The sequence below is a fragment of the Rhinatrema bivittatum genome, chromosome 3 (genome assembly GCF_901001135.1).
Source record: "Rhinatrema bivittatum chromosome 3, aRhiBiv1.1, whole genome shotgun sequence".
NCBI lineage: Eukaryota > Metazoa > Chordata > Amphibia > Gymnophiona > Rhinatrematidae > Rhinatrema > Rhinatrema bivittatum.
This window is the reverse complement of record NC_042617.1, coordinates 416,814,478-416,839,316: the sequence shown is the minus strand read 5'-3', so window position 1 is coordinate 416,839,316 and position 24,839 is coordinate 416,814,478. Positions and strand designations below refer to the sequence as shown.

At 45.5% G+C, this 24,839-nt stretch overlaps 1 protein-coding gene across 2 annotated transcripts in view; it reads right to left on the bottom strand.

The window, feature by feature from the left end:
* ICK (intestinal cell kinase) overlaps positions 1–24,839 on the bottom strand; it is a 129,900-nt gene that overhangs the window by 6,419 nt on the left and 98,642 nt on the right. For both annotated transcript variants that reach the window (XR_003855669.1, XM_029595722.1), the window contains exon 13: positions 17,685–17,789. Coding sequence is in view for 1 of the 2 variants with exons in the window: in XM_029595722.1 (XP_029451582.1) it covers positions 17,685–17,789 (105 nt within the window). In the remaining variant the exon portion in view is untranslated. The remainder of the gene's footprint in view (positions 1–17,684; positions 17,790–24,839) is intronic.

Genomic DNA, 24,839 nt, shown 5'->3' with positions numbered 1-24,839 from the left:
CGGGGATGGGTGCGCTGACATTATTTGTTACTTATATGCTTGAATTATAATAAACATTAAATTGAAAAAAAAAAAGAAACTTTCATTGGCTTCATGTTAGTGTTCTGAGACACAAGGTCTTTGACTGGGAGCTTCAAAAGCAGGAGATCCTACTGTTATCTAACAATTAAAAGTTGGACAGAAAGTTGTTTTTTTTTTTTTTTCTGTTCAGCAGGACGGTGAGGACAGCAAAAATCTAATGGAGTTGAATTTCAAGGCAAACTCTAAAATGTGTTCATGGTTCAAAGGCAAATGTTTTGAGGTAGGTCAAGAAAATAAATGCAGACCCTTACTGTTGAGGCACTTCCTCAGGCATAGCAAACCTACCAATCGTTTCCTTAGCAGCCAGCAATGAATTTCAAGCGATCAGATCCAGCAAAGCTCCTAACTTGAGACCAGCGATTTTCATCTCCTTCCAGAAAGGAAACCGCATTTGCTTTGGCCAGAAGAGAGTGATGACAATCATCAAACTTGCTCACCTAAGTTTTATGCATCTTGGCCATTACTGACACTGGTGGATAGGCATAGAGACAGCCAGTAATGAAAAAGGTTGGCCAGTACCTCCCTGTTCAAGACTATCAGTAACTGATCCACTTTGGCTCCTATCATTAAAAGAAGATCTTGTGTTCCACTTCCTCATCCAGGGAGGTATTTCAAATGTTTAGAGTCTTCAAAGTAGATAATATTCTGGAACGTAACTCCTATTTATTGGCGTTGAGGCTTCAAAGTGGTTATTGATTCTTATGACACAGCCAGAAAATCATTCACAGACCTTGAGGAGGGTTTTCTCAAGATTTCTGGGCCAACTCAAGACTTAGTCTTGTCAGCCAGATAAGCATAAAGCCTTTCCTTCTAGGACCCAGCAGCTGGAGGCAACATTTTTGAACAGACTTTGTACTCATTTTAGTAGGCATAGTAACCATTAGTGAGTGATGTATTGTAGTGTGCACCAAAGGAGAAGTTGAAGTTACTCCTGGCTTTGATGCTACCTTGCCCACACAATTAAAAAAAAGTGAGATTGAAATATATTCAAAAGGAAATAAAAGCAATGAAGAGAGAGAGAGACAAAAATTTCCTATCAACAGAGACTGCCTCTTGGTGCAAACAAGGCAGACTTAAGTTAGCACAGTGGTCAAAGCAAAAAATAATTTGCAGGACCTTGAAGGCAGAAGTCTAAAGAAGGGTCCTTCTGTGAGAAGCAGCAAAAAGGATAAGCGGATGGTTGGTTCTAATAGCTCTAGTGGTATCTAGTGGTATGTGAACTTGGAGGCAGCTCTACAGATTGGGAGAAGTCCTTTTGAACTGGACACACTACAGGTTACGTAGCTCATCAGTGTGGTTATCAGAGATGATGGACTTTGGAAAATGAACATTACTTCCAGAAAGCTAGAGAGACTTACAAACACGGAGATTTATTAAAAACAGACATTTTTCTCCAAGTACTGCAATTGGGGAAGACTGCCTTGGGTAGGACTACAGAATGAGATGGCAACTGTCAAGTTTCAATTATTTCATTTTTTGTTTTCTCTCTTCCCAAGAGCATTATACATGGAAGATTCTTATTATGAAAATTAATTTTGTTTCTGTGAAATATTAATTTTATAACAGAAAATAACACTTTTTGAGTTTGAATAAGTATGTTTTGAGTGGCTGGTGATATTTACAGTGGTTACATTAGCAGGCCTCTCTGAGGTTAATGACATTGCCAGTCAGTATTAAACCAATGCTATCTGAAATATTCTGTAGTAATGTAACAAAACTGGTGCACACAGCAAACCCTTTTTCCATTGCTATGACACCTGGCTCCAACTCTGCTTTTCTGGCATGATTCTGCACATAGACCCAGTTGAGAAATAAATTTATTTAGTCAGATGAAGAATGATTGCAAACCAGAGCAAGAAGGTTCTTGGCAGTTCCTTGCACTTCTTACATTTACCTTCTCAAAAGAACTGGATTACTCTGTATTTGGCGAGACCACAATTTCCCTGCCTCCTTACTTACGTATACAGAGGTAGTTGTGGTACGGTTATCTACAATCAGAGGGGAACCTGGGTATACCCAAGTACAGGTAATATGAAGCACAGAGCAATCATTAGCAAAGCTTATGAATGCACCACAAAACTGTGATCCCAGGGCCATGGTTCCATTATCCAGAAAACTTCTATTATCTGGAATTTGTGTGCCACAGACATCACCCAAGGTCTCAGCTTCATACTGCTTTGCTCATAAAGGGGGGTAATTTTCAGAAGGATTTCCAAGCTAAAAACTGGGTTTTACACACGTGAATGCACTTTAGTGGGCTTTTGAAAATTGCTACAATATGTGCCATTGATTTGTCCAAAGATTTTACTTGCGTTGTGTGTGCTATGGCTTTTAAAAATTGCTACAACAGTATATTAAATTCACATGTGTAACTCCTTTGAAAATTCACCTGAAATTGTTTATGTGCAGATGCAGCCACTGAAGATTAGCAGCATTATACCTCTCCTGTTGTCAGAAATTTTGGCAGGGTTAGCCCAGCAGAAAAGGGACCAAATGACTCAAACCCCGAATTTGATGCAAATGTGGCAGTGAAAAGTACTGGAAAATTTAATTCAAGAGAGAATCAAAGAATCAACTTCCCTCAGAGAACAGTTCAGGAGTGAAAAGGAAGGGGTATGTTCTATCCATTTAGCAAAAAGCAGAGCTACTTAAATATGATTATGGGGTAAATATTGCTTAACTGGCAAGAATACAGTGTTAGGCAATCTATGAAAAAAGGCACAGAAAAGCAAGATTCTAAAGTTTTTTTTTCTGAAAGTGACTCAGTGTAATGCTATTGACTAAAGGCAAAAACATTACACAGGACTCATAATTCTGATTTGGGTGGTGTGCTGTAGAAGTGATACTGCCAGCATTGCAGGTCTACCTGTGATATGCATATGTCTGGGCCTACGTTACTGGAGAAGGCCAAGTTTTTTTTCACACAAAAATGAAGACTGAAAGTGAATGTGATTATGCCACTGGTTGGCTTCAAAAGTTTAAGAGTTACCTTGGTAGTTAGTACCTCAGAGTTGATGGTGAAAATTTGTTCACGGATCATATTCACCCATTCAAATAAATGTAGATTTGTGAAGCATGACTTCCCTTGGGTAAATCCAAGCTGGCTGTTTCCCCATTAAATTATGTCTATCTATATGTTCTGTGATTTTATAATAATTTCCACAATTTTCCACGGCACTAAAGTCAGGCTCACCAGTCTATAGTTTCCCGGATCACCTCTGGAGCCCTTTTTATATATAGGGGTTACATTAGCCATCTTCCAGTCTTCAATTACAATGGATAATTTTAATGATAGGTTACAAATTACTTGTAATAGGTCTGAAATTTCATTTTTGAGTTCTTTCAGAACCCTGGGATATATACCATCTGGTCCAGGCAATTTGCTAATCTTCAGTTTGTCAACTTGTCCTACTACATCTTCCAGGTTTACCATGATTCGGGTTAGTTCATCTGAATAGTCACCCTTGAAAACCTTCTCCGGAATGGGTATCTCCCCAACATCCTCCTCAGTAAACACTGAAGCAAAGAATTAATTTAGCCTCTTTGCTATGGCCTTATCTTCCTAAGTGCCCCGTTAACCCCTTGATCATCTAACAGTCCCACAGACTTCCTCGCAGGCTTTCTGCTTCGAATATATTTAAATAAGTTTTTATTATGAATTTTTCCCTCTATGTCCAACTTCCTTTCAAATTCTCTTTTAGCTTATCTTATCAGTGTTTTACATTTAACTTGCCAATGCTTATGCTTTTTCCTATTTTTTTCAGATGGATCATTCTTCCAATTTTTGAAGGGAGATCTTTTGGCTAAAATAGCTTCTTTCACCTCATCTTTTAACCATACCAGAAATCATTTTTTTATTGTGAGGAATACATATCTTGCCTGGCTTCTATATCTATATATCTAAATATCTCTCTCTCTCTCTCTCTATATATATATATATATATATATTTTATTTTTTTTAAACAGTCCATGCCTATTGTACACTCGTAACTTTTGCAGCTGCACATTTCTTTTTTTTTTCTATTTTCTCATTTTATCAAAGTTTCCCTTTTGAAAGTTTAGTGCTAGAGCTGTGGATTTACTTATTGTCCCCCTTCCAGTCACTATTGCCAAGCGACCCCACCACCGTTACCTCTCTTCAGATCTGTACTCCACTAAGAATTAGATGTAAAATAGATCCCTCTCTTGTTGGTTCCTGAACCAATTGCTCCATAAAGCTGTCATTTATTCCATCCAGGAAATGTATCTCTCTAGCATGTCCTGATGTCACATTTACCCAGTCAATATTGGGGTAATTAAAATCTCCCATTATTACAGCACTACAAATTTGGTTAGCTTCCTAATTTCTCTTAGCATTACATCGTCAGCCTCATCATTTTGGCCAAGTGGACAGCAGTATACTCCTGTTGCTATACTCTTCCCCAACACACATGGGATTTCTACCCATAAAGATTCTATTGTGCAATTAGTCTCTTGCAGGATCCTTATCCTGTTGGATTGTATGCCATCCTGGACATAAAGCACCTCCTCCCCGCCCCAACCAAGTTGCTCCTCCCTATCATTGTGATATAATTTGTAACCTGGTATGGCAGTATCCCATTAGTAATCCTCTTTCCATCAAGACTCTGAAATACCAATTAAGTCTCTCTCATCATTCAATACTATATACTCTAACTCTCCCATCTTATTTTTTAGATGTCCCGCATTGGCCTAAATTTAGGAACCTATATCTATATGAATTTTAGAGTCATAATTTAAGCTGAAAATAGCCATCTACATTTAGGTATTCAGTTTCTTTTGAATATTAGCCTCTTGGTGCTTTTTAAGAATTCTAAATACCATTTCTGCAGGGTCCCTTCCAATAAATTCACCAGTCTGCAATCTTTTTATTTTTTTATTTGATTTATATTCTCTTTTTCAGTACTTCAAAGCGGATTACATTCCAGGTACTGTAGGTATTTCCCTATTCCAAGGGTTTACAATCTAAGACCTAGAGTCATCATTTCACTATGAATTTCGCATGAATAGTACCCATGATAAAAAATGGGCGTGGTTAGGGAAAATTTTGAGATGCCATGGGGGGCATGGGGGAGAGAAAGACTCTAAGACTTGCATATAAGTCAACTATTTATACTGCCGTAGGATGGTCTACTATTAACTTGAGGTGAGGTTTCGGTGGTGGTTTAGGGTTTGGAGGCAGTTTTACATGCATAATCAGAGGTACAAACAGCACAGTACACATCAGTGAAGATTTGATGTGATTTGGAGTGAGGAAAGGTACACAAAGATGAGATTTGTACATCGTACTCTCGACCTAGTTTGATGCACTCTACCTAGCTGCTATCAAGGTAGGGTGAGAGTACAATGTACAAATCTCATCTTTATGAACCTTCCCTCATTCCAAATCTTCACTGATGTCGATTGTGCTGTTTGTACTTCTGATTGTGCATGTAAAACGGCCCCCCCAAACTGAAGAACACCACCGAAACCTCACCTCAAGTTACTAGTTGACCCTCCTACAGTGGTATAAATAGTTGACTAATATGTGTGCCTCCCCAGTGGCGTGCTTTCTCTCGCTCTCTCCCCTCTCCTGCCCGAAATGGGATTTGCGATATTTATTGCAAATCCCATTTCAGGCATATTGCACAGCATAACGCCAGGAAAAAAGGTGTAGTTATTTCCAGTGTTAAAACGTGCGATAAAGTGCGTTAAGCTATCGCATGCAATGTAAAACACTCCACATTTTCATAAATTCCACCCAAACGCCTCCCTTTTGTCTAAATTTTAAAAATTTGCATACACACCTTGCGATGCGGTTTGGGTTTTTTTTTACACAGGCGTTATGATGAATGACCCTGTAAGTTTGTACCTTTTTATATACTTTTTCTTGGATAAGACTATCAGTTAAAAGCTCCTCTATAGAGTTGATTCAGCTAGTAAAGAATCTGACAGATCAAGGAAGATGAGCTGTAATATTTCGGTCCTCTGTGGAAAGATGCCAGCTACACACTTTGCTAATAAAAGTTCAAGAGACTGATGAGATTCTGCTTGTTGCTAACCAAGCTAAGCAACTGGATTTGGTGTCAGAAATTTCATTAAAAAAATTTCACTGCTTGAATCTAGAGGATCTTTAAGTAGAGATGATCCCTGCCCATCTTGGCTACTTAAGAAGGTTAAGCATAACATTTTAATTTGCCTTCACTACCAATGCCTCTCTATCAGAAGGTTTTATGATTCCTTGAAAATAGCAGCTGTACATCCTTTGCTAAAAGAGATTTATTTAGATCCTTCCACCCTGTTTCAAATATTCCTCTTTTGTCAAGATGGATTAAAAGGGCAGTCTTTGAACAGGTTACGGAGTTTATTAATGAGAAAAAGTTACTTGACTCTAGACAGTCAGGTTTTGGGGAACATCACAGTACAGAAACTTTGTTGGTCTCTTTGACTAATGACCGTCTTTGTTCTTTTGATCAAGGGACTGCTTCATGTATTGTACTGTTGGATATTTCAGCAGTGTCCAATACGCTTGACCACAACATCCTAGTAGAATGTTTGTCAGCTCTAAGTTTGGGCAAAGAAGTGCATTCTTAGTCTAGGTCTTTTTAGAAGATCGGTCTCAACAAACTGCATTTGATCAGTTTTCCTCCTCTGCTTGTTGGTTCGCTGGAGTGCTCCCCAGGGAGCCATACTGTCATCACTATTAGTTACCTTGTAGTTGAGACTTCTGCTTAAATGTGAAGGGGTTCAAATTTTACATCTTCGCTGATGTACAGTTTTACTTGGCTGTGGTCCAGGACAGTGGAATTATTGATAAGATTATCAATGATTGTCTCGAATTTGTTAGATTATGGATGCTTCAAAATAAACCGATGCTAAAAAGATTGAGATGGTGTTAACAGGGAAATCTTCCTCAACTACCTGATCTCACATTCTAGTTTTGGACAGGGCACCTTTGTCTGTGAAAGACCAAGTAAACAGTCTAGGAATCATTCTGGATTAGGTCCTTACAATGACTTCTCAGATTTCAGCAGCAGCTCATTTGCCTTTTTTATATCTTTGTATGATCTGCCAATTAAGAACTTTTTTTTTGGAGAAGAATAGACTGGCTATATTGATTCAGGCATTTATAATTCTAGTCTAGACTATGGTAACAGCTTTTATACTTAGCAGTTCCAAAAGACATCACATACAAATTGTAGTTAATTCAGAATATTGCTGCCAAAGTTTTATTTGACAGCAGGCAACAAGGTTATATTTATTCCAGTTTTAAACAAACTGCACTGATTACCAATTGAGTTTAGAATACTTTTTAATTCTTTTTTGTTGACCTTTGGTGTCCAGCATGAACAAGGTCCCAGCTAGTTGCGGGAGAGACTGGTTAGGTATGTCCCCTTTTGGGGCCTTAGATCTGTCTATGACACACGATTAGTAACCCGTTCTGTAAGGGAAGTGAGATTGCTATCAAACATGAAATTGGCTTTTTTCTGTGCAATTCCAAGTGGGATGTACCCAAGCCACCCTATACTGGGCGGGAAGCTGAAAGACCCGCGAGGAGGACACTCTCACCAAAGGACGAATGGTCAGAAGGATTAACATCCAACCAATAATACTTAGTGAAAAGGTGAAGAGAAGACCACACTGCCACTCTTCAAACCTCCTGGGGCGACAGCAACTGACATTCAGCCCAGGAAGTAGACTGCGCCCTGGTGGAATGAGCACGCAGTCCCACCGGCACCGGACGCCCTCGAGCTATATAGGACGAACAGATAGCTTCTTTATTCCAGCAGGGAAACGGTCGCTTTTGATGCCTTGTCCCCTTTCTTTGGACCGCCGAACAGAATGAAGAGATGATCAGAACGGCGGAAGTCATTGGCAACCTCCAGATATCGTAATAAAATGCGGTGAACATCCAAGAGATGAAAATCCCTCTCAGTAGCTGACTCTCGGGACCACTGCGGGAACCCAGGAAGCTCCACAGTCTGATTAACATGAAAGGAGGAGACCACCTTGGGGACGAAGGAAGGCACCGTGCGCAACGATACCCTATCATCATAAAACCGAAGAAAAGGATCGCAACACGATAATGCTTGCAATTCTGAAATTCTGCGCGCCGAACAAATGGCCACCAAGAAAATAGCCTTCAAAGTCAGATCCTTAATGGAGGCTCGACGAAGAGGTTCAAAGGGTGCTCCACAAAGTACACGAAGCACCAAATTTAAATTCCAATCCGGACACACCGGGTGCACTTGGAGGACACAAATGCTTGACCCCTTTGAGGAACTGAGCAATATCTGGGTGAACCGCCAGCGAAGAACCCTGAAACATGCCTCGCAGGACCCCCAAGGCCGCCACCTGGACTCGGAGGGAATTAAGGGCTAACCCCTTAGCCAGTCCTTGATGTAAGAAGTCCAATGAATCGTGGGAGTGCTGAAGACACCAAGTCTCAAAAAGCTTCCAAACCCGCATGTACGCCATGGAAGTAGACTGGAGATGACTTGTTCTGAATATCCCTTCAAACGTAAACGTCTCCTCTCAAAAGCCAGGCCGCGAGAGAGAAGCAATCTCCTGATCCAAATATATGGGTCCTTGTCACAGCAGCCGCGGAATGTAGGCGAGGTGCAGAGGCCCCTCCAGAGCCATTCGAACTAGATCCGCGAACCACGGGCAACGTGGCCACTCCGGAGCCACCAGTACCACCCTGCCGGGATGGAGCTCTATTCGACGAAGGAGGCGACCGATGAGGGGCCAGGGAGGGAAGGCGTACAGAAGAATTCCCGTGAGCCATGGACACACCAGCGCGTCGAGACCGACTGATCCCTGTTCCCGGCATTGACTGAAGAAGCGCTCGGTCTTTGCATTGGCCTGAGTAGCCAATAGATCCAATTGTGGCACGCCCGACCTGGCGCAAATGAGGTTCCATGCTTCGGCCGACAACTCCCACTCCCCGGGGTAGAGTTGTTGCCTGCTGAGATAGTCTGCCTGAACACTCCGGCGACATGAGAAGCTGCAATCCCTCGGAGATGACGCTCCACCCAGGCGAACAAGAGGCGCGCTTCGAGCGCCACTGCGGGACTTCTTGTTCCCCCTTGACAGTTGATGTAAGCCACCGTCGTCGCGTTGTCGGAGAACACCCATACCATCTTGTGTTCGAGCAAGGGTAGGAATGCCTGGAGAGCCAGACGAATTGCCCTCATCTCGAGCCAAATGATGGACCAGGATCCTTCCGACGGTGACCAAAGTCCCTGAGCGGCTCTGCCTACATAGACTGCCCCCCAACGAGAGACTGGCGTCGGTGGAAACTACCACCCAATTTGGGAGGTCCAGATCCACTCCCCAACCCAAATTGTCGAGAGACAGCCACCAGGAAAGACTGAGTCTGGACTCTGGAAGGAACGGCATGGGCAAGTGGAATTGTTCCAACACTGGACTCCACCATGACCACAGAGCTCGCTGCAATGGTCATAAGTGAGCAAACGCCCACGGGACTAAATCCAAGGTGGAGGCCATCGATCCCAGGACTTGTAAATGATGCCACACTGTGGGGTTCTCCCTCTGCAGTAAGCTGCGGATCTGGTCCTGCAACTTTGTCACTCTGTCCGCCGCCAGGAACACCTTGCCCTGAAAGGTATCGAACAGTGCTCCCAAACATACCAGACTTTGGGTAGGTTCCAAGTGACTCTTCTGCACATTTATTATTCAGCCAAGCGACTGCAACAGGAACCACACTCTGTAGCCCGACCTCTCACAGTCTTCCCGAGACTTCGCCCGGATCAGCCAGTCGTCCAGGTACGGGTGGTTTAAAATGCCCTCCTGCTGGAGGAAGGCAGCCACCACGACCATTACTTTGGTAAATGTACAAGGTGCTGTAGAGAGTCTGAAGGGAAGCGCACGAAACTGGAAATGTTGACCCAACACCTTGAAGCGCAGGTAGCGCTGATAGTTCCAGCGAATCAGAATATAAAGGTACCCTTCCGTGAGGTCCAAGGATGCTAGGAACTCTCCTTTTCGAACAGCTGCCATAACTGACTGCAGGGTTTCCATTCGAAACCGAGGGACCCGGAGACTCCGATTCACCTTCTGTAGGTCGAGGATGGGACGAAGATGGGACGAAAGGTGCCCTCTTTCTTGGGAACCACAAAGTACATGGGAGTACCTGCCCCGATCCCGCTCAGACTCCGGAATTGGGACAATGGCCTGCAGCTCGAGAAGGCAGCGCAAAGTGTCTTGGACTGCTTTGCGCTTGCAACGGGAGGACACACGAGATTCCACAAAGGCTTCTGGAACTGGACGGGCGAACTCCAAGGCATAGCTGTCCCTGATCACTTCCAAGACCCAGCGATCCGAGGTGATCCTTTCCCATTCCGTGTAAAAGTTGGATAATCTGCCTCTGACAGCTTCGACTACGGAATGGGTGCTCGTGGCTTCATTGGGAGGATTTGCCGACCCCTGTCCCAAGACTTCCCATGTCCCGTCCGGGGCGACGACCCCCGTGAAAGGACTGCTGGTGTCCCGGAGTCTTTTTAAATGCAGAAGAAGAAGAAGAGGAGGAGGCATATCTGCCGGTTTGAAATCGGCGCATATCCCGGTAACAGGGCCAAGGAGGAAACACCTTCTTGAAGGATCGCCTATCCTCCGGCAGGCGATTACGCTTGGACTCCCCTAGCAGCTTAACCAACTAGTCGAGCTCCTCTCCGAATAGGAGCTTGCCCTTAAATGGGAGGTTACAGAGACTGGACTTCGAGGACAAATCCGCCGCCCAGTTCCGTAACCAAAGGAGCCAACACCACGGACACCATGCTATGCGCCGATGTGCGCACCTGATCATAGAGTATGTCCGCCACATATGCAATGCCCGCTTCCAAGTGAGCAAACTACAACGGACCACCACCAGTGGCTCCCGAGCCGGGCGCTGCCTCCTGTACCCTTTGTTTAAGGCTGGCGCAAACTGCTGCCCTGAGGCCCAGAGCGGCCACCTCAAATACCCGCTTCAACTGGATCTCCAGTTGGCGATCCTGCATGTCCTTTAAGGCAGCGGCACCAGTCACTGGAATGGTAGTTTTCTTCGTAACTGCTGAAACTGCCGCAACTACCTTCGGAAACTTGAGGAGATCCAAAACATCAGATGATAGAGGATAAAGCTTGGCCATAACCATGCCAACCTTAAGCCCCGCATCCGGGGCGTCCCACTCGCGAGTTACCAGCTTGGAGACCTTTTTGGGCAAAGGAAAGGAAGAAGTCGGTCCCCAAATACCATCAGGTACTGGATTAACCCCTTCATTATCTGATTCCTCTTGAGAAACTTTAAGCCCCAAGACATCCAAAACCTGAGGAATAAGGGGGCGGAGCTCGTCGTGCTTGAACAGACAAACCACACTGGGATCGCTACCCTCCGTGGGCAGAGGATCGTCCCCATCTGGATCGTGTGGGATATCACCCAAATCCGGGTGTGGGTCAGGATCCCCATCCGGATCAGTATCTGCCGCAGCATCTGAATCCGGAGCCGGTCCCGAGATCGGGTTCGGCCCATGAGGTCCCCTGGGAGAGCTCCCCACAGGAAGAGGCTGTTGCACCAAAAGCTGCTGGGCATCCACGGACTTTCCCCTCTTCGGAGTCGGGTCCGAAATATCCAGTGGCCATCCGGGTCTCCTATGCACCGCCTGCCTCCTAGCCAGGAAGGCTTGGTGCATAAGCAGACTAAATTGAGGAGAAAAATCTTCTGGCTCCTCTTCTGCCCCAGGAAAGGTATCTGGGTCCCCACAGTCCAAGCACATGTTTTCTTCAGATTTCGGACGGCCCATGCATTTTTTCAACGCGTGTCAGCATGGGCTTCGGGATGGTGCCCCGGACCAAATCGGCACCCTGCTGTGCCTGTAGAGCACGCGGTCAGCCTCTTGATGAGGGTTCTCTGTGCCCTGACTGTTCCTCGGGCCGGGAGGGTTCGTCAGGCATCACTTCCCCTCCCATGGGGGAGGGGAAGTGATGCCTGAGTCCCCTCCCATGGGGGAGGGGACTCAGGCATGGGCCGATTCGTGGAGGGGGCATCCCCCCCTCCACGAAGAGGCTGACCGCGTGCTCTACAGGCACAGCAGGGTGCCGATTTGGTCCGGGGCACCATCCCGAAGCCCATGCTGTCACGCGTTGAAAAAATGCATGGGCCGTCTGAAATCTGAAGAAAACATGTGCTTGGGCGGCGCTAGGAAACCTTTTAGCAGTAGGCCCGAAGTTTCCCGTATGCGCCTGAAAGCAGGCCGGCCCCGAGTGAAGCGCGCGCCTCAGCAATGCGGGAAACGCGCGCCGGCAGGCTTAAAATAGCACTGCCTGCGACAGGAGCAAAAGGACCGCGACTGCCAGTAATCCACGCTCCCTACCTCACCAGCCAGCCCGGAGCCCCGGGAGCGGAGGAAATAGGCGGGGGGGGGGGGGGGGAGAGACATCAGACACATCCCCGCTGCTGAAGGCTCCCGACTCCTTACCTCAAAGCAGAGACGCCGTGTAAGCCGAGGCTGCTCTGTTACTTTTGCTTTTTTTTAAACTAAGAAACTTTAAGCTCACTAGCCTGGAGTCGAGGGAGCAGCTTTAGAGGTGGATAGCCAGGAGCCCCTGGCCTAACCAATGAAACTGGAGCGGGTGAGTCCCAAGTCAGGGGTGTCCAACCCCCCGGACGCCCAGCTTCCGATGAGGGGTGTCCCACGAAGGCGCCTAACACCTCAGGAAGCAGCCAAAGAAAGGAAAATATCAAAAAAAGAAATTCCTATCTCCCTAAACTAACTTAAAACTAAGATTGCAGGGGTGCACAACTACCAACTGCTGGAGTCTGAGAAATACTGAGGGACTGCAGGTGGCACTCTTGTATATATAGCAGTGCCCAAAGTTTTGCTCTTTGACGCCATCTGCTGGTAGGGATACATAACCCACTTTTCTGGACTGATCTGGGTATGTTCAGGAATAGGAATCTTGATGTAGCTTGCTATTTAGGAGTTGTCAAGAGAGACTGTACCGTAATGTTTTGGTCCTTTATTTGGGTGACCATTTATCTAAGTTTCTCAACGAAGAGGTTAACCAGCCAAGCAAGGGAGGTCAGCTAATTTTTCATGGACATCCTCCCATATACTGTTTGCACTAAGCCATGCAACACGCTCTAATGGAGGTTGATGAATTGCGTGAAACCGGATCGAAGGACTCAGACTGATAGGAGGAGGTAGTGGATTGCTTCCTCCACATCAAAAGGTTGAGGATAATGACAGCTAGGCTCTGGTTGAAGAAAAGGTTTCAGCTTCTGCCTACAATCATAGATATATTGTATTATACAGAACTGGTGTATAGTAATTCGAGTGGATAGCAGGTAAGCTTGGAAGACTTTCTTGCTGAAATTGTCTAGGAGCCTGTTCTCTTTTTCCAGAGGGAAATTAAAATGAATCTGTGTCTTCTTTGCTTTCTTCATAGCGGACTCTATCACCACCAACTGGTGAGGTAGTTGTACAACACCGAAGCCAGGAGATTGTTGCACCTTGTAATTCAGGTCCAGTTTCCTAGCTATGGGAAGAGCAGAGATAGGTTTTCCCATATTCGAATCTGAAGTGTGCTGAGAATGCTATGGATTGAAAGGGTCACAGGCTCAGATGGCATGTCGAGGATCTGAAGAAGCCCAGAAGCTCAGAACATGAGTCCTTGTCTTTCTGAATACAGATGTTCAGAGTGAATCCCATCTTTTCGGCAAATACTGAATAAGTGAGGTCCTCTGGCAGGGAAGTGTGGTCAGGTGGATCAGGCAGTGAATCAGAGGGGATCCCAGTAGAATAGTCCTCTGAGCCCACTGGTACCCGCTCACTTTCATAGGTCTGTAAAGAGGAGGAAGATGAAATAGGAGGTTCATCAAGTGAACTGCAAAAAGGACTAGCCTGATCCAGTACCTCTATTCAATCCAAGTGGAAGTCAGAAGGAGCGAAGAACACAAGGAGGCAGACTACTGGACTGCAAGAGTAAGAACAATTATATAGGTTGTATACCTCAACCCCAAACCAATAACTCACTGCTGATTCCTGTAGCGAGATACCCATTGAGATAGAGCCTCATCCTGTTTGGAACAGTTGAAATTGAGATCGAATCCCCCAGGGAAGAAAACCAGAAACACTCCACCAAGAGGCAGGAAGCTGGGGTGCTGCAAGTGCAGACCCCTGTCGAACAGGATTTTTTCACTGGCCTGGAAAGCCTAAGGGTACCAGGGCAGGGTCAGTATGATCTCGGAACAGACTGCCATGAACCTGGCTTAGGTATTACTACCTCTGCCATGATTATATATACTTCCCCCAAGGAAAAACACAGTCCAGTAAATGGAACAATCCGTTATTTACTCTCTCAGATAATAGGACTAAGGGGCACTCCATGAAATTAGCAAGTAGCTCATTTAAAACAAATCAAAGAAAATTATTTTTCCCTCAGCACATAGTTAAGCTCCGGAATTAATTGCCAGAAGATGTGGTTACAGCAGTTAGTGTAACTGGGTTTAAAAAAAGGATTGGATAAGTTCCTAAAAGAAAAATCTATTACTGTTATTAATTAATAAGCAATAGAAGCTTGAGATTTATTTAATGTTTGGGTACTTGCCGGGCATTTGTGACTTGGATTGGCCACTGTTGGAAACAGGATACTGGGCTTGCCTGACCCTTGGTCTGATCCAGTATGGCAATTCTAATGTTCTTTGAACCAGGACTCCCCTGCCCATAGACAGGGTTTATCCCTAAAATGGGGGGGGGGGGGGGGGGGGGGGGAGTATAGCTTGCAAGCCACTGCAACCAAAGAGCAGCACCTCTATTGCAAAGTCCCTCGTCCCCCACCTCCCTCAGCCATGGATATGGCGATAGATTGAAAGGCATATTTGCAAATTTGATGGACTAGAACCCTCCTCTCTGAGGTATTGTCCCTGAAGCGAGAATGACTGGCAATAGTGGTCCTCTTAAAAAAAAAATGCCCATTGAGCTCAGCAGGTATCAAAGGTGACTTCTGGATGGGAGAAACCCCTAATCTTCACCAGGGAGCTACTCTGGAATGGCTCCCTCGTGAAATAGACCTGCTGTGCCTTAGGATGACCTAAGGAGAGTGCTACCACTTGACCGGCTCTCAAAGCCCACAAGGAACTGAGAGCAACCGCCAGTCATAAGCAGAGATATTCCTTCTCCAGGAAACAAAGAATGAGGGATACCTCTTGTAGGGGTGGACAACCGGGCATCCAGAGGGGAACCCAGTTGAATCTCCCCTTCCTGAAGGGACTGGAAAGCAACGTGAATTGGGTCCTCCCGATCCCGAAAAACCTTTCAACTCTCCAGTTGAGAGTTGAGTTACAATCACTAAGTGCACCCAGAGCTTTGACAACGTTTGACCATGTCTTGATCAGTTCGACGGTATATAGCACCAGCGGATATCGACAGCCATACTTCACCAATACAGACCCCAGTGCCTGAAGGCCACGATGGATGGGCGGCAACCAACGATGCCAGGGTCACCTGCAGATAGAGGGGCTCTGCAGCCCTAACACAGGTCCAATATGTCTCATCGGTGCCCAAAGGAACTGATGACAGCAATTGCCATCAATGGTTCCCCTCGGTTCACCTATCCGTCCGAGGCCATCAATGCTGTGAGCTTGATGGCATTCCTTGCCAGTGGGTATGGCTGACGACAGCCTCACTAGTGCTCATTAGCACCGATGGTGAACTAATCCAAGCAGGTCCTACGATGCTCCCGCTCCCAGCGGCTCAGGCCCCCAAGATTGTCAGTATCCATGATGCCTGAGAACCTCAGGCCAGTGATGGGACAGCAGGATTCCCCTCGTTGTCCTGTCAGGAAACCGCAAAGAGCCTGGAGGGCACCGGACTAATGCGCCTGGATGCCTCAGCATCTCAGGGTGCCTTGAATGCATGGCAACCTTGACATTTGATCTAACGCCAAAACCCCTGTTACCTGAGGGCTTCAGTGGCACTCGAGGGCTCTCAAGAGCCCCGGTGGTTGATGGCCTCAAGGACGACCAGGGCACTCAGTGGTGATCCCAGTGTCTCATTAATGGTACTCAACCTTGTCAAGAGTGGCAACAAATGGCATCGGTGGCAAACATGCACGATGACCTCCATGGCGGTACCGCACCTTGACGACATCGATGTTATCAAGGCAGCTCCACAGCGCGATGGCCTCGAGGGTGGCCATGGCTTCGAGGCCTTGCTCCTCGATGGCATCGACGGCGGCCGCAGCATCAAGGCCACATATACCTTGATGGTATTCGAGGGTGGCCACGCACGTACCTCGATGGGATTGAGGGTGTTGATGGCATCGAATGTCCTGAGGGCATCAATGGCACCAAGGCATTGATGACATCGAGGGCGACTCTGATAGCCTTGAGGGGGACCATGGCACTCATTGGCAGCGCTGGTCCCCGGCATTAGAGATTGGTGCCGCTACTCCGCCACATTGAAGACCAAGAAGCTTGTTGTCTCTGGTACATCAAGATGATGCCTATAGCAGAGAAGGCCCGTATGGCATCGAGGGCGGTTCAGGGTGGCCATGGTGCTCAATGGCAGTCTTGGTCCGCGATGCAGTCTTGACATTGATGCATCAGATCAACAGTGCGCTGGTCTCAGATGTGCATGGGCAACTGTTACTGGGCATGGCACTGAAGATGCGGTAGCAAGCTGCTTGCCCAGGCTCCTGCTCACCCTCTCTCAAGGAGACTGCATTGCCATCACAGGCAAGCAGGAGGGGAGGCTATGTCATCCAGGGCTCTTGCACATGGAGACTAGCTCTTTTGAATGTAGGGAGGATGAGCTCCCCCCCCCCCCCCCCCCCAGATGAATGGTGTGGTCCTCTATCTCTTTACTGTCTGAAGCTGCATCAATGCCGATCAATTGGTGAAATGACATGGAACTCCTGCCTAGGTAAAAGACAAGACCCCAGGCTCAGCAGCCTACACAGATCAACCATGGACTGCATTCAGCACCTGACACAGGTACAAAAACAGAGCAAGGAGAGGATACAGATACTAAACTTCAGGTGCAGTATTTATTTAATAAGGGATAGTAATAGACTGTCAGACTGCATAGTGACTAAGGCCTGCTATGTGGTTGGCAGACAGTGGAAAGAAGAGGAATAAGGAAAAGAAAATAAAACTCCCTTAAGGGAAGGGAAAGGAAAGAAAAACAGCTACAGCTCTAGAAAAAAAAATCACTTACAAAAACTATGAGAGCAAAGCTGAATATTGTGACACATATGGCTCCCGCGATCACACTGCTCCGTGGAATAAAAATAGGGGGCAGGGTGATAACTACAGCTGTACATGCTCAGAAGGGCATGTTTGAAAGTTCTAGAATCTTTGAGATCAAAGTTCCAGACTGGGGCTCCATCTCATGATGTCACCTATGTGTGAGGACTACCATCCTGCTTGTCTTTTGGGAACTTACATAACCAGAATATCTTTGAATATTGGGACCCATATTGATTGTTCACCATTATGAAAATAAAAAAAAAAAGATATACAAGTTTCACTCCAGCTGGGTGGTATAGTTTACATAATGGCACAAACCCTCCCCAAATCTCCAAATGCACAGCTAGTTTGCACTTACGAGGAGGGGGGTCTGTAATGGGTGCTAGCTGCACTCTCTGTCCCGTGGAGCCCACTTCCTTCTTGAAGAACGAAGGGATATAGCCACTGGTCAAACCGCTATTTCCTGTATAGCAGAGAAGAGTAGAAAATCAAAATGTAAGCAACTCAGAGCACAGTGTGACAGACTTTACGCTTCCTGAAGATTACTGGAAGACATTGGACAGAAGGCTATAATAGAAACGAAAACCCATTAATTGATCCTTTAACCTCTAAAACCAGGGCCCATGTTTGTTAGGAAATTGCATTTAAACTGCATAATTCTGAATATCTAAGCCAGTAAACAAAACATTGCATTGTATAGGAAATTATTTTTCATTATTTAAAAAAGGTAATTATATGGGGCAAGCCCTGCCTCAATTTCATAAGCCTTCAATGACATCAAAGCAGCCATCTGGATTCAATAAATACCTTCCAGTACTATGTTTTGTCTGAGATGAGCAAAAGCACGGCGATGATTCATGAAGGCTTCAGCACTGAGCAGTACACAATACCTTAATCACACCCCTCTGCTTTCAATTTTTACATTAAGGGCCTTATTCCAGAATGATTCTTTTCCATAGACACAGAATGGGAAAACGACCTATTTGAATAAGGCTGTATGACTAGTTGACTTTTATTTCTAGAGATAGCAAATGAAACCATTCACCTCATTTGTTCCTTGGAAGTCTATGACAGGCAAAGTGAGGCCCACATACTGTTTTGTTTTCTTGATGACAACCAGCTGGTCAACACAGTCAAACAAAACAGACAAACCAAAAATACACCTATAAATTTAAACAGAGAAACCCAGCCTACCTCAGGCTGCAGCAGCAGCTGGAATTATAGTCTTCCAGTTGGCCACAAGAGCAGCAGAGAACACTCTCTGCCTGGCCATATGGCCTTCAATTATTCCTTTAATTTGGGCTTACACAAATACAGGCAGTCTCATCAGAAAAGAGGAGGCCTGGAGGTCTCATAGGGAAGAGTGTTCAGGGCTCTTTTTCAGGGAGTTGCAAAGGTTAAAGCAAGCAGACCCAGACTGCCAGGCGATTTCTAGGCTGCCAGTCATCTCACCTCATGGATTTAGGATGATTCTCTCAGGTAGAGCACTGCTGATGAGCAAAAGAGGAGCAGGAGTGGTGGCACTGGAGTAAGAGCAGCAGTACGGAGAAATTACTATTTACCTGATAATTTCATTTTCCTTAATGTAGATATGTGGACTCAGAACCAGTAGGTTATGCACCTCTACCAGTAGATGGAGACGTAGCAAACTGACATCACAGTATACATACTCCTGCAGTGACATCAGCCTACCAGTATTCTCTTCAAAAGCAACTGTGGACAGATTAGCAAAAAACATGATTAAAAACAGACAACCATTTCTGTACTCAACCAACAAGAAATACTGAACTCAGGCAAGAACGTAAGAATACTAATCTAGGGACTGGATGAACACTTACCAGTAATCCCCTGGAATACGTAACCACACAGGACCTCCATAACACAACCATTCGGCAGCCAAGGGCAGGAAGCCGATTCCATCTTTCAACATTAAGGAAAACAAAATTATCAGGTAAGTAGTAATTTCTCCTTTTCTAGCATGTAGACAGACGGACTCAGGACCAGTTGTATGTACCCAAGCTACTCCCGAATCGGGTGGGAGGCTGCCCTCGGTCCAGTCAACATTGCACATGCCAAGGCTGCATCCTCCCGTGCCTGCACATCCACCCGAAAATAACTGGAAAAAGTGTGTAAGGAGGACAACTTTGCAGCTTGGCAAATGTAAACAGGAGACAACAATCTAAGCTCCACCCATGACACTGCCTGAGCCCTAGTGGAATGAGCCCTAACCTGAGTAGGCAATGGCTTTTCAGCAGCCACATACATGACTGTGACCACCTCCTTAATCTAGTGAGCTACTGTAGCCCACAAAGCTGGTTCGCCTTGTTTTCCTCCACCATGAAGGACAAACAGGTGATCTGTCTTTCGGAAAGGTTTAGAAACCTCCGGAGACCTCACGGCAAGTCTCTTGACATCCAAGGAACGGAACAGGTGATATTCCTCATCTCCTTCTTTATCCAAGGATGGCAAGGAAATGGATTGATTCAAGTGAAAATCAGAAATCACTTTAGGCAAAAATGAAGGAACAGTATGCAGCTGAATCATTCTGGAGTCTCCCGGAGGAATGGCTCCCAGCAAGACAAGGCCTGCAGCTCAGAAATTTGACGTGCAGAACATACTACCACAAGAAACACCATTTTCAAGGTCAGGAACTGCAACGAAAGGCCCCGCAGCGGCCAAAATGTAGGATCCGCCAAGAAATCTAACACCAGATTAAGACTCTACAAAGGAACCGGTATCCTCAGGGGAGGACGAAGATGTTTCACTTCCCTCAAGAAGTGGTCCACATCAGGATGAGAAGGATTTACCATTCACCTGGCCTTGAAATAGGCAAGAGCTGCTATCTGTACCTTCAAGGAATTAAGGGCCAATCCTTTATTCAACCCACCCTGCAGGAATTCCAAAATGAGCAGGATCTTAACTGAATGAGGAAGCACACCTTGATCTTCACACGAAGCCTCGAACACACACCAAACCCGCACATAGGCTAAGGAAGTGGAGAACTTTTGCGCTCGAAGCAAGGTGACAATCACCACTGAAGAATATCCACACTTCAACAGGTGAGCTCTCTCAAGGGCCATACCATATAACAAAACTGAGTCAGATCTTCATGAAAGACAGGCCCCTGCTGCAACAGATTCCCGTGCAGCGGAAGTCAGGGGGAGTCTACCAGGAGTCTTCGTAGATCTGCATACCTTGATCTCCTGGGCCAATCCGGTGCCATCAAGAGCACAATCCCCCTGTGGCCTTCGACCCTCCAAACTATTCTGCCCAATAGGGGCCACAGGGGAAAGGCATACAGCAGCCTGTCTTCTGGACGGGTCTGCACAAGAGCATCGATACCCAGGGACTTCGGATCTTTCCTGTGACTGAAGAATTGATGAACTTTCACATTGCGGGATGTCGCCAGCAGATCTAGAAAGGAAGGCCCCAGCGATCCACCTGTAGATAGGACCATACTGTCGGGCATATAGTGTTCACCAAGAGACGCATCTGGGACATCAACTTCTGAATACAAGCTTCTGCAGACAAAAAACTTTGCCTTGCTTCGTGTCGAACCACACACCCAGATACTCCAACGACTGAGATGGCTGAAGACTGCTCTTGGCCAGGTTCACCATCCAGCCAAGGTCCTGCAACAGGGATAATACCTTGTGGGTCACCAGATGGCTCTCTGAGAGACTTGGCCCGAATCAACCAGTCATCTAAATATGGGTGTACTAGGATTCCATTCTCTCAGCTCTGCCACCATTACCATTATAACCTTGGAAAAGGAGCAGTGGCTAGACCACAAGGTAGCGCCCAAATCCAATAATGGCACCCCAACACCATGAAGTGCAGAAAACACTGGTGGTCCAATCGGATAGGAATATGGAGGACGCCTCAGACAGATCTAAGGAAGTCAGGAATTCCCCCGACTGTATGGTTGATCCCTTGGAGATCCAAGATGGGATGAAAGGAGGAGTCCTTCTTGGGCACAACGAAATAAACAGAATATTGACCCACATTTTTTTGAGATGTAGATTCCACCGCCTGCTTCTTCTGCGGGGAGTGGCAGGGAGACACCATGAACACGTCCTGAGGAACACTGAGAAATTCCAGCGCATATCCTTCGCGTATCACTTCCAGGATCCACTGGTCCAATGTGATCTCGACCCACCTCTGATGAAAGAGAGAGGTGTCCCCCTATCTCCTGTTCAGAGAGGGAGGAGGCTCAGCAAACCTTCATTGGGAGGCTTGGGAGGTTCCACTACCCGAGCCCCTGCCTCACTTGTGCTGTCTAGGATGAAAGGACTGAGACCTGCCAAAAGGCAGAGTCCTCTGAAAGGTGATTCTTCTCTAGGGACAAAAAAGCTTGGAACCTCTTAGATGACTCCTCATACCAAAGGGGCACTGTAACTGCTTATTATCTTCTGGCAACCGAGGAACCTCTTCTCCAACTCACTTCCAAACAAGAGCAAGCCTTTAAAGGGCAATTTTGTAAGGTTAGCCTTGGAGGTTGCATCGGCTGACCAATCCTTCATCCATAACTGGCGTTTGGCCACTATTACTGAAGCCATTCCTCTGGCAGAGGTGCAGACCAAATCACAGCCCACATCTGCTAAAAAGGCAGTGGCGGGTTCCATAACTACCCTGAAATTCACTCCAGAGTTATCAACCTCCTGAGAGAGAAGCAAACATAAGCGAGCCACCAGGGAACAACAGGAAGCTATCTGCAATGCCATTGCCACTGCTTCAAATGCTTGTTTAAGGATGGCTTCAATTCTCTTATCATGCACATCCTTGAAGGTTGCTCTTCCCTCCACAGGGATAGTCATCCGTTTAGAGACAGCACAGAGAAGCGCATCCACTTTCAGAAAACACAGGCGCCTTTTCACCAGTGGATCCAGGGGGTATAGGCCTTCCAAGGTCTGACCCCTTTAAAATTTGCTTCGGGGGCATCCCACTCAAGATCAATCAATTCTTGAATGTCCTCCATAACTGGGAAAAAACAAGATGCTTTATGCAAAGAAACCAAAATGGGATTTTTCTTTGGTTCAGACATGGAATCCGCCCCAGGGACTCCCAGCATCTTCAATGTCTGGGAAATCAGAGCTGGTAGTTCATCTCTATGAAAGAACTGCAACACAGTCCTATATAGTTCCAATCCTGGGAGGATTTCCCCATCCTCCAGAGAGTCAGGATCTGCCTCATCATCAGTGCTCTCCGGATTCCCGTCAAGAATACTTGCAGCTTGAGGTGCACTTTGGTGCTTAAACATAGAACCAGAGGGGGGAGAGGCCACCGTCTGAGGATCTGGTCTGACAGGATTGGACGGGGCTGAGGACTGTGCCTGAAGGAAGGATTGTAATCCCTGAAAAAATTATACCCAAGAAAAGGTAGAACAATCCATTCCAAAGCCAGGAGGCACTGGTGCAGCACCCACTGAGCTGCCATCCTCTGCTGAAGAACCAGTCAAGGGAATTCCAATATCAGGCATCTTTACTCATAACCTCATCAGGGTAGGAAGAACTAGGTTTAGTAAAATCAGAGGAAGGTAATTCTTCCTGAGCCTCTAAACAGCGCTGGCACAAGTTAGAGGGCACGCCAGCCTGAGATGCCCATCTATGACAGGCAGCGCACAGGGCAAGGCGCTTAGGTTTTTTAGCTACAGGCTGCCCTCTTCCGGACATCGGTTCAGCGAGGTTTCTGGCGCTGTGCGTTTAAGTTGAGCATCCAGGTTGGGCGCATTAATTGGCTGTATTGTGTGCACTTAGGTTGGGATACCTAGCATTTCGGCGCCTAAATTTTAAATCACATGTCCTGGATATACACATTAATGCTACCACATTATAAGCTCTTAAATCAGGTAGTGCCTGGCCTCCACTTTTTTTTTTCTTTACGTAATGCAGTGTAACTTAGCCTTACTCTTTTCCTTTTCCACGCAAATGCTGTTATGTTCAATTTAAACTTCTGATTTTCTGACCCACAATGGGAGCATTTGAATACCATTTAGCATTTTTGGGAGTATCATAATTTTGACTATAGCACATCTTCCCATAAGAGACAGCGGGTAGTCCATCCATCTTGAGGGAAGCTCCCTGAATTTTAATAGAGGTCTCGCAATGTTTAGCTTATACAGATCTTCCGCTGCATGTGTTAGCCATATACCCAGATATTTCAATGCAGTCACATTCCAAGAAAGAGGAAAGGATTGATCTGAACTATCTTTCAATGATGGCTGAATAGGAAACGCTTCTGATTTACCATAATTTTTAGACCAGAAAAGGAGCCAAATAAATTGATAGTCTGAAGTATCTGGCCTAAACAGGATTTAGGATTTCCAATGAGCATTAGCAAGTCGTCTACGAATAAACTAATTTTGACATTTTTAATACCCAGTTTTATCCCCTGAAATCATAGCACATAGCCTTATCGCTAGAGGTTCCAGCAACAAAACAGAGAAAAGGGGATAGTGGGCAACTCTGTCTTATCCTTCTTGAAATCTGGAATTTTTCTAACATGGTCATGTTGACCTGAACTTGTGCCCAGGGAACTGTGTATAACAATTACACCCAACCCAAAAAATTATCTTGGAATCCATACTTTTCTAGGACCTTCCTTAAATATGACCACTCTACTCTGTTGAAGACCTTTTCTAAGTCTAAACTGACCAGTAGGCCTTCTGGATTTTCAATCCTAGCACAATGTATCACTAGAATTGCTTTCAAGATATTAGATGACCTTTGACCCTTAACAAAACCATTCTGGTTGGATGCTACTATAGACTGAATGACTTCATTCAATCTATTGGCCAATACTGTTGCTAAGATCTTGATTAAGTAGGGGATATGGGGCGGTATGATTCTGGGTATTGTGGATCCTTGATAGCAAAATAATCGTTGCAAGATTATGACAGTCTTCAAATGATCCAAGTTCCTGGGCCAAGGAGAACATATTCTGTAGAGGGGCAGCTACATGGTCTCCCAATATTTTATAAAAGTCAGGTCGAAAACCATCTGGTTCAGATGATTTCCCTAGTTTTAAAGATTTAACAACTTTTATAACATTGGCCTTTGAAATAGGGGATTCCAATTGAGGCAGGGTGATATTCTGGAATAATTCATGATTAATGTTGCTATTATTGCACTCTCTGCTATAAAGTTGTTTATAGAATAATGCAAATTCTCTCAAAATATGTTTAGTTTCCATGACCATCTCAAGTCTCATTTGACTTTTAAGTTTCAAAATGAACTTTCATGTTCTAGTTCTCTTCAACAAGTTAGCTAATAGTTTGCCTGATTTGTTTCCCCACTGAAATAGTTTTAACTGGTAGTTCAGCAAATTATTTTTGGATTTTGACCTAAAATGTCATTTAACTCTTTACAAGTTGCTATCATTTTCTCTTTGCTTTCTTGGTCAAGATTATGCACATGCATTCTCTTCATCTCCATGAATTTCTTTGTTAAAGCTAATTTTTTTTTTTTTGGGGTATTTTTTTCCCCCCACATAAGAAATTATATGACCACGGAGG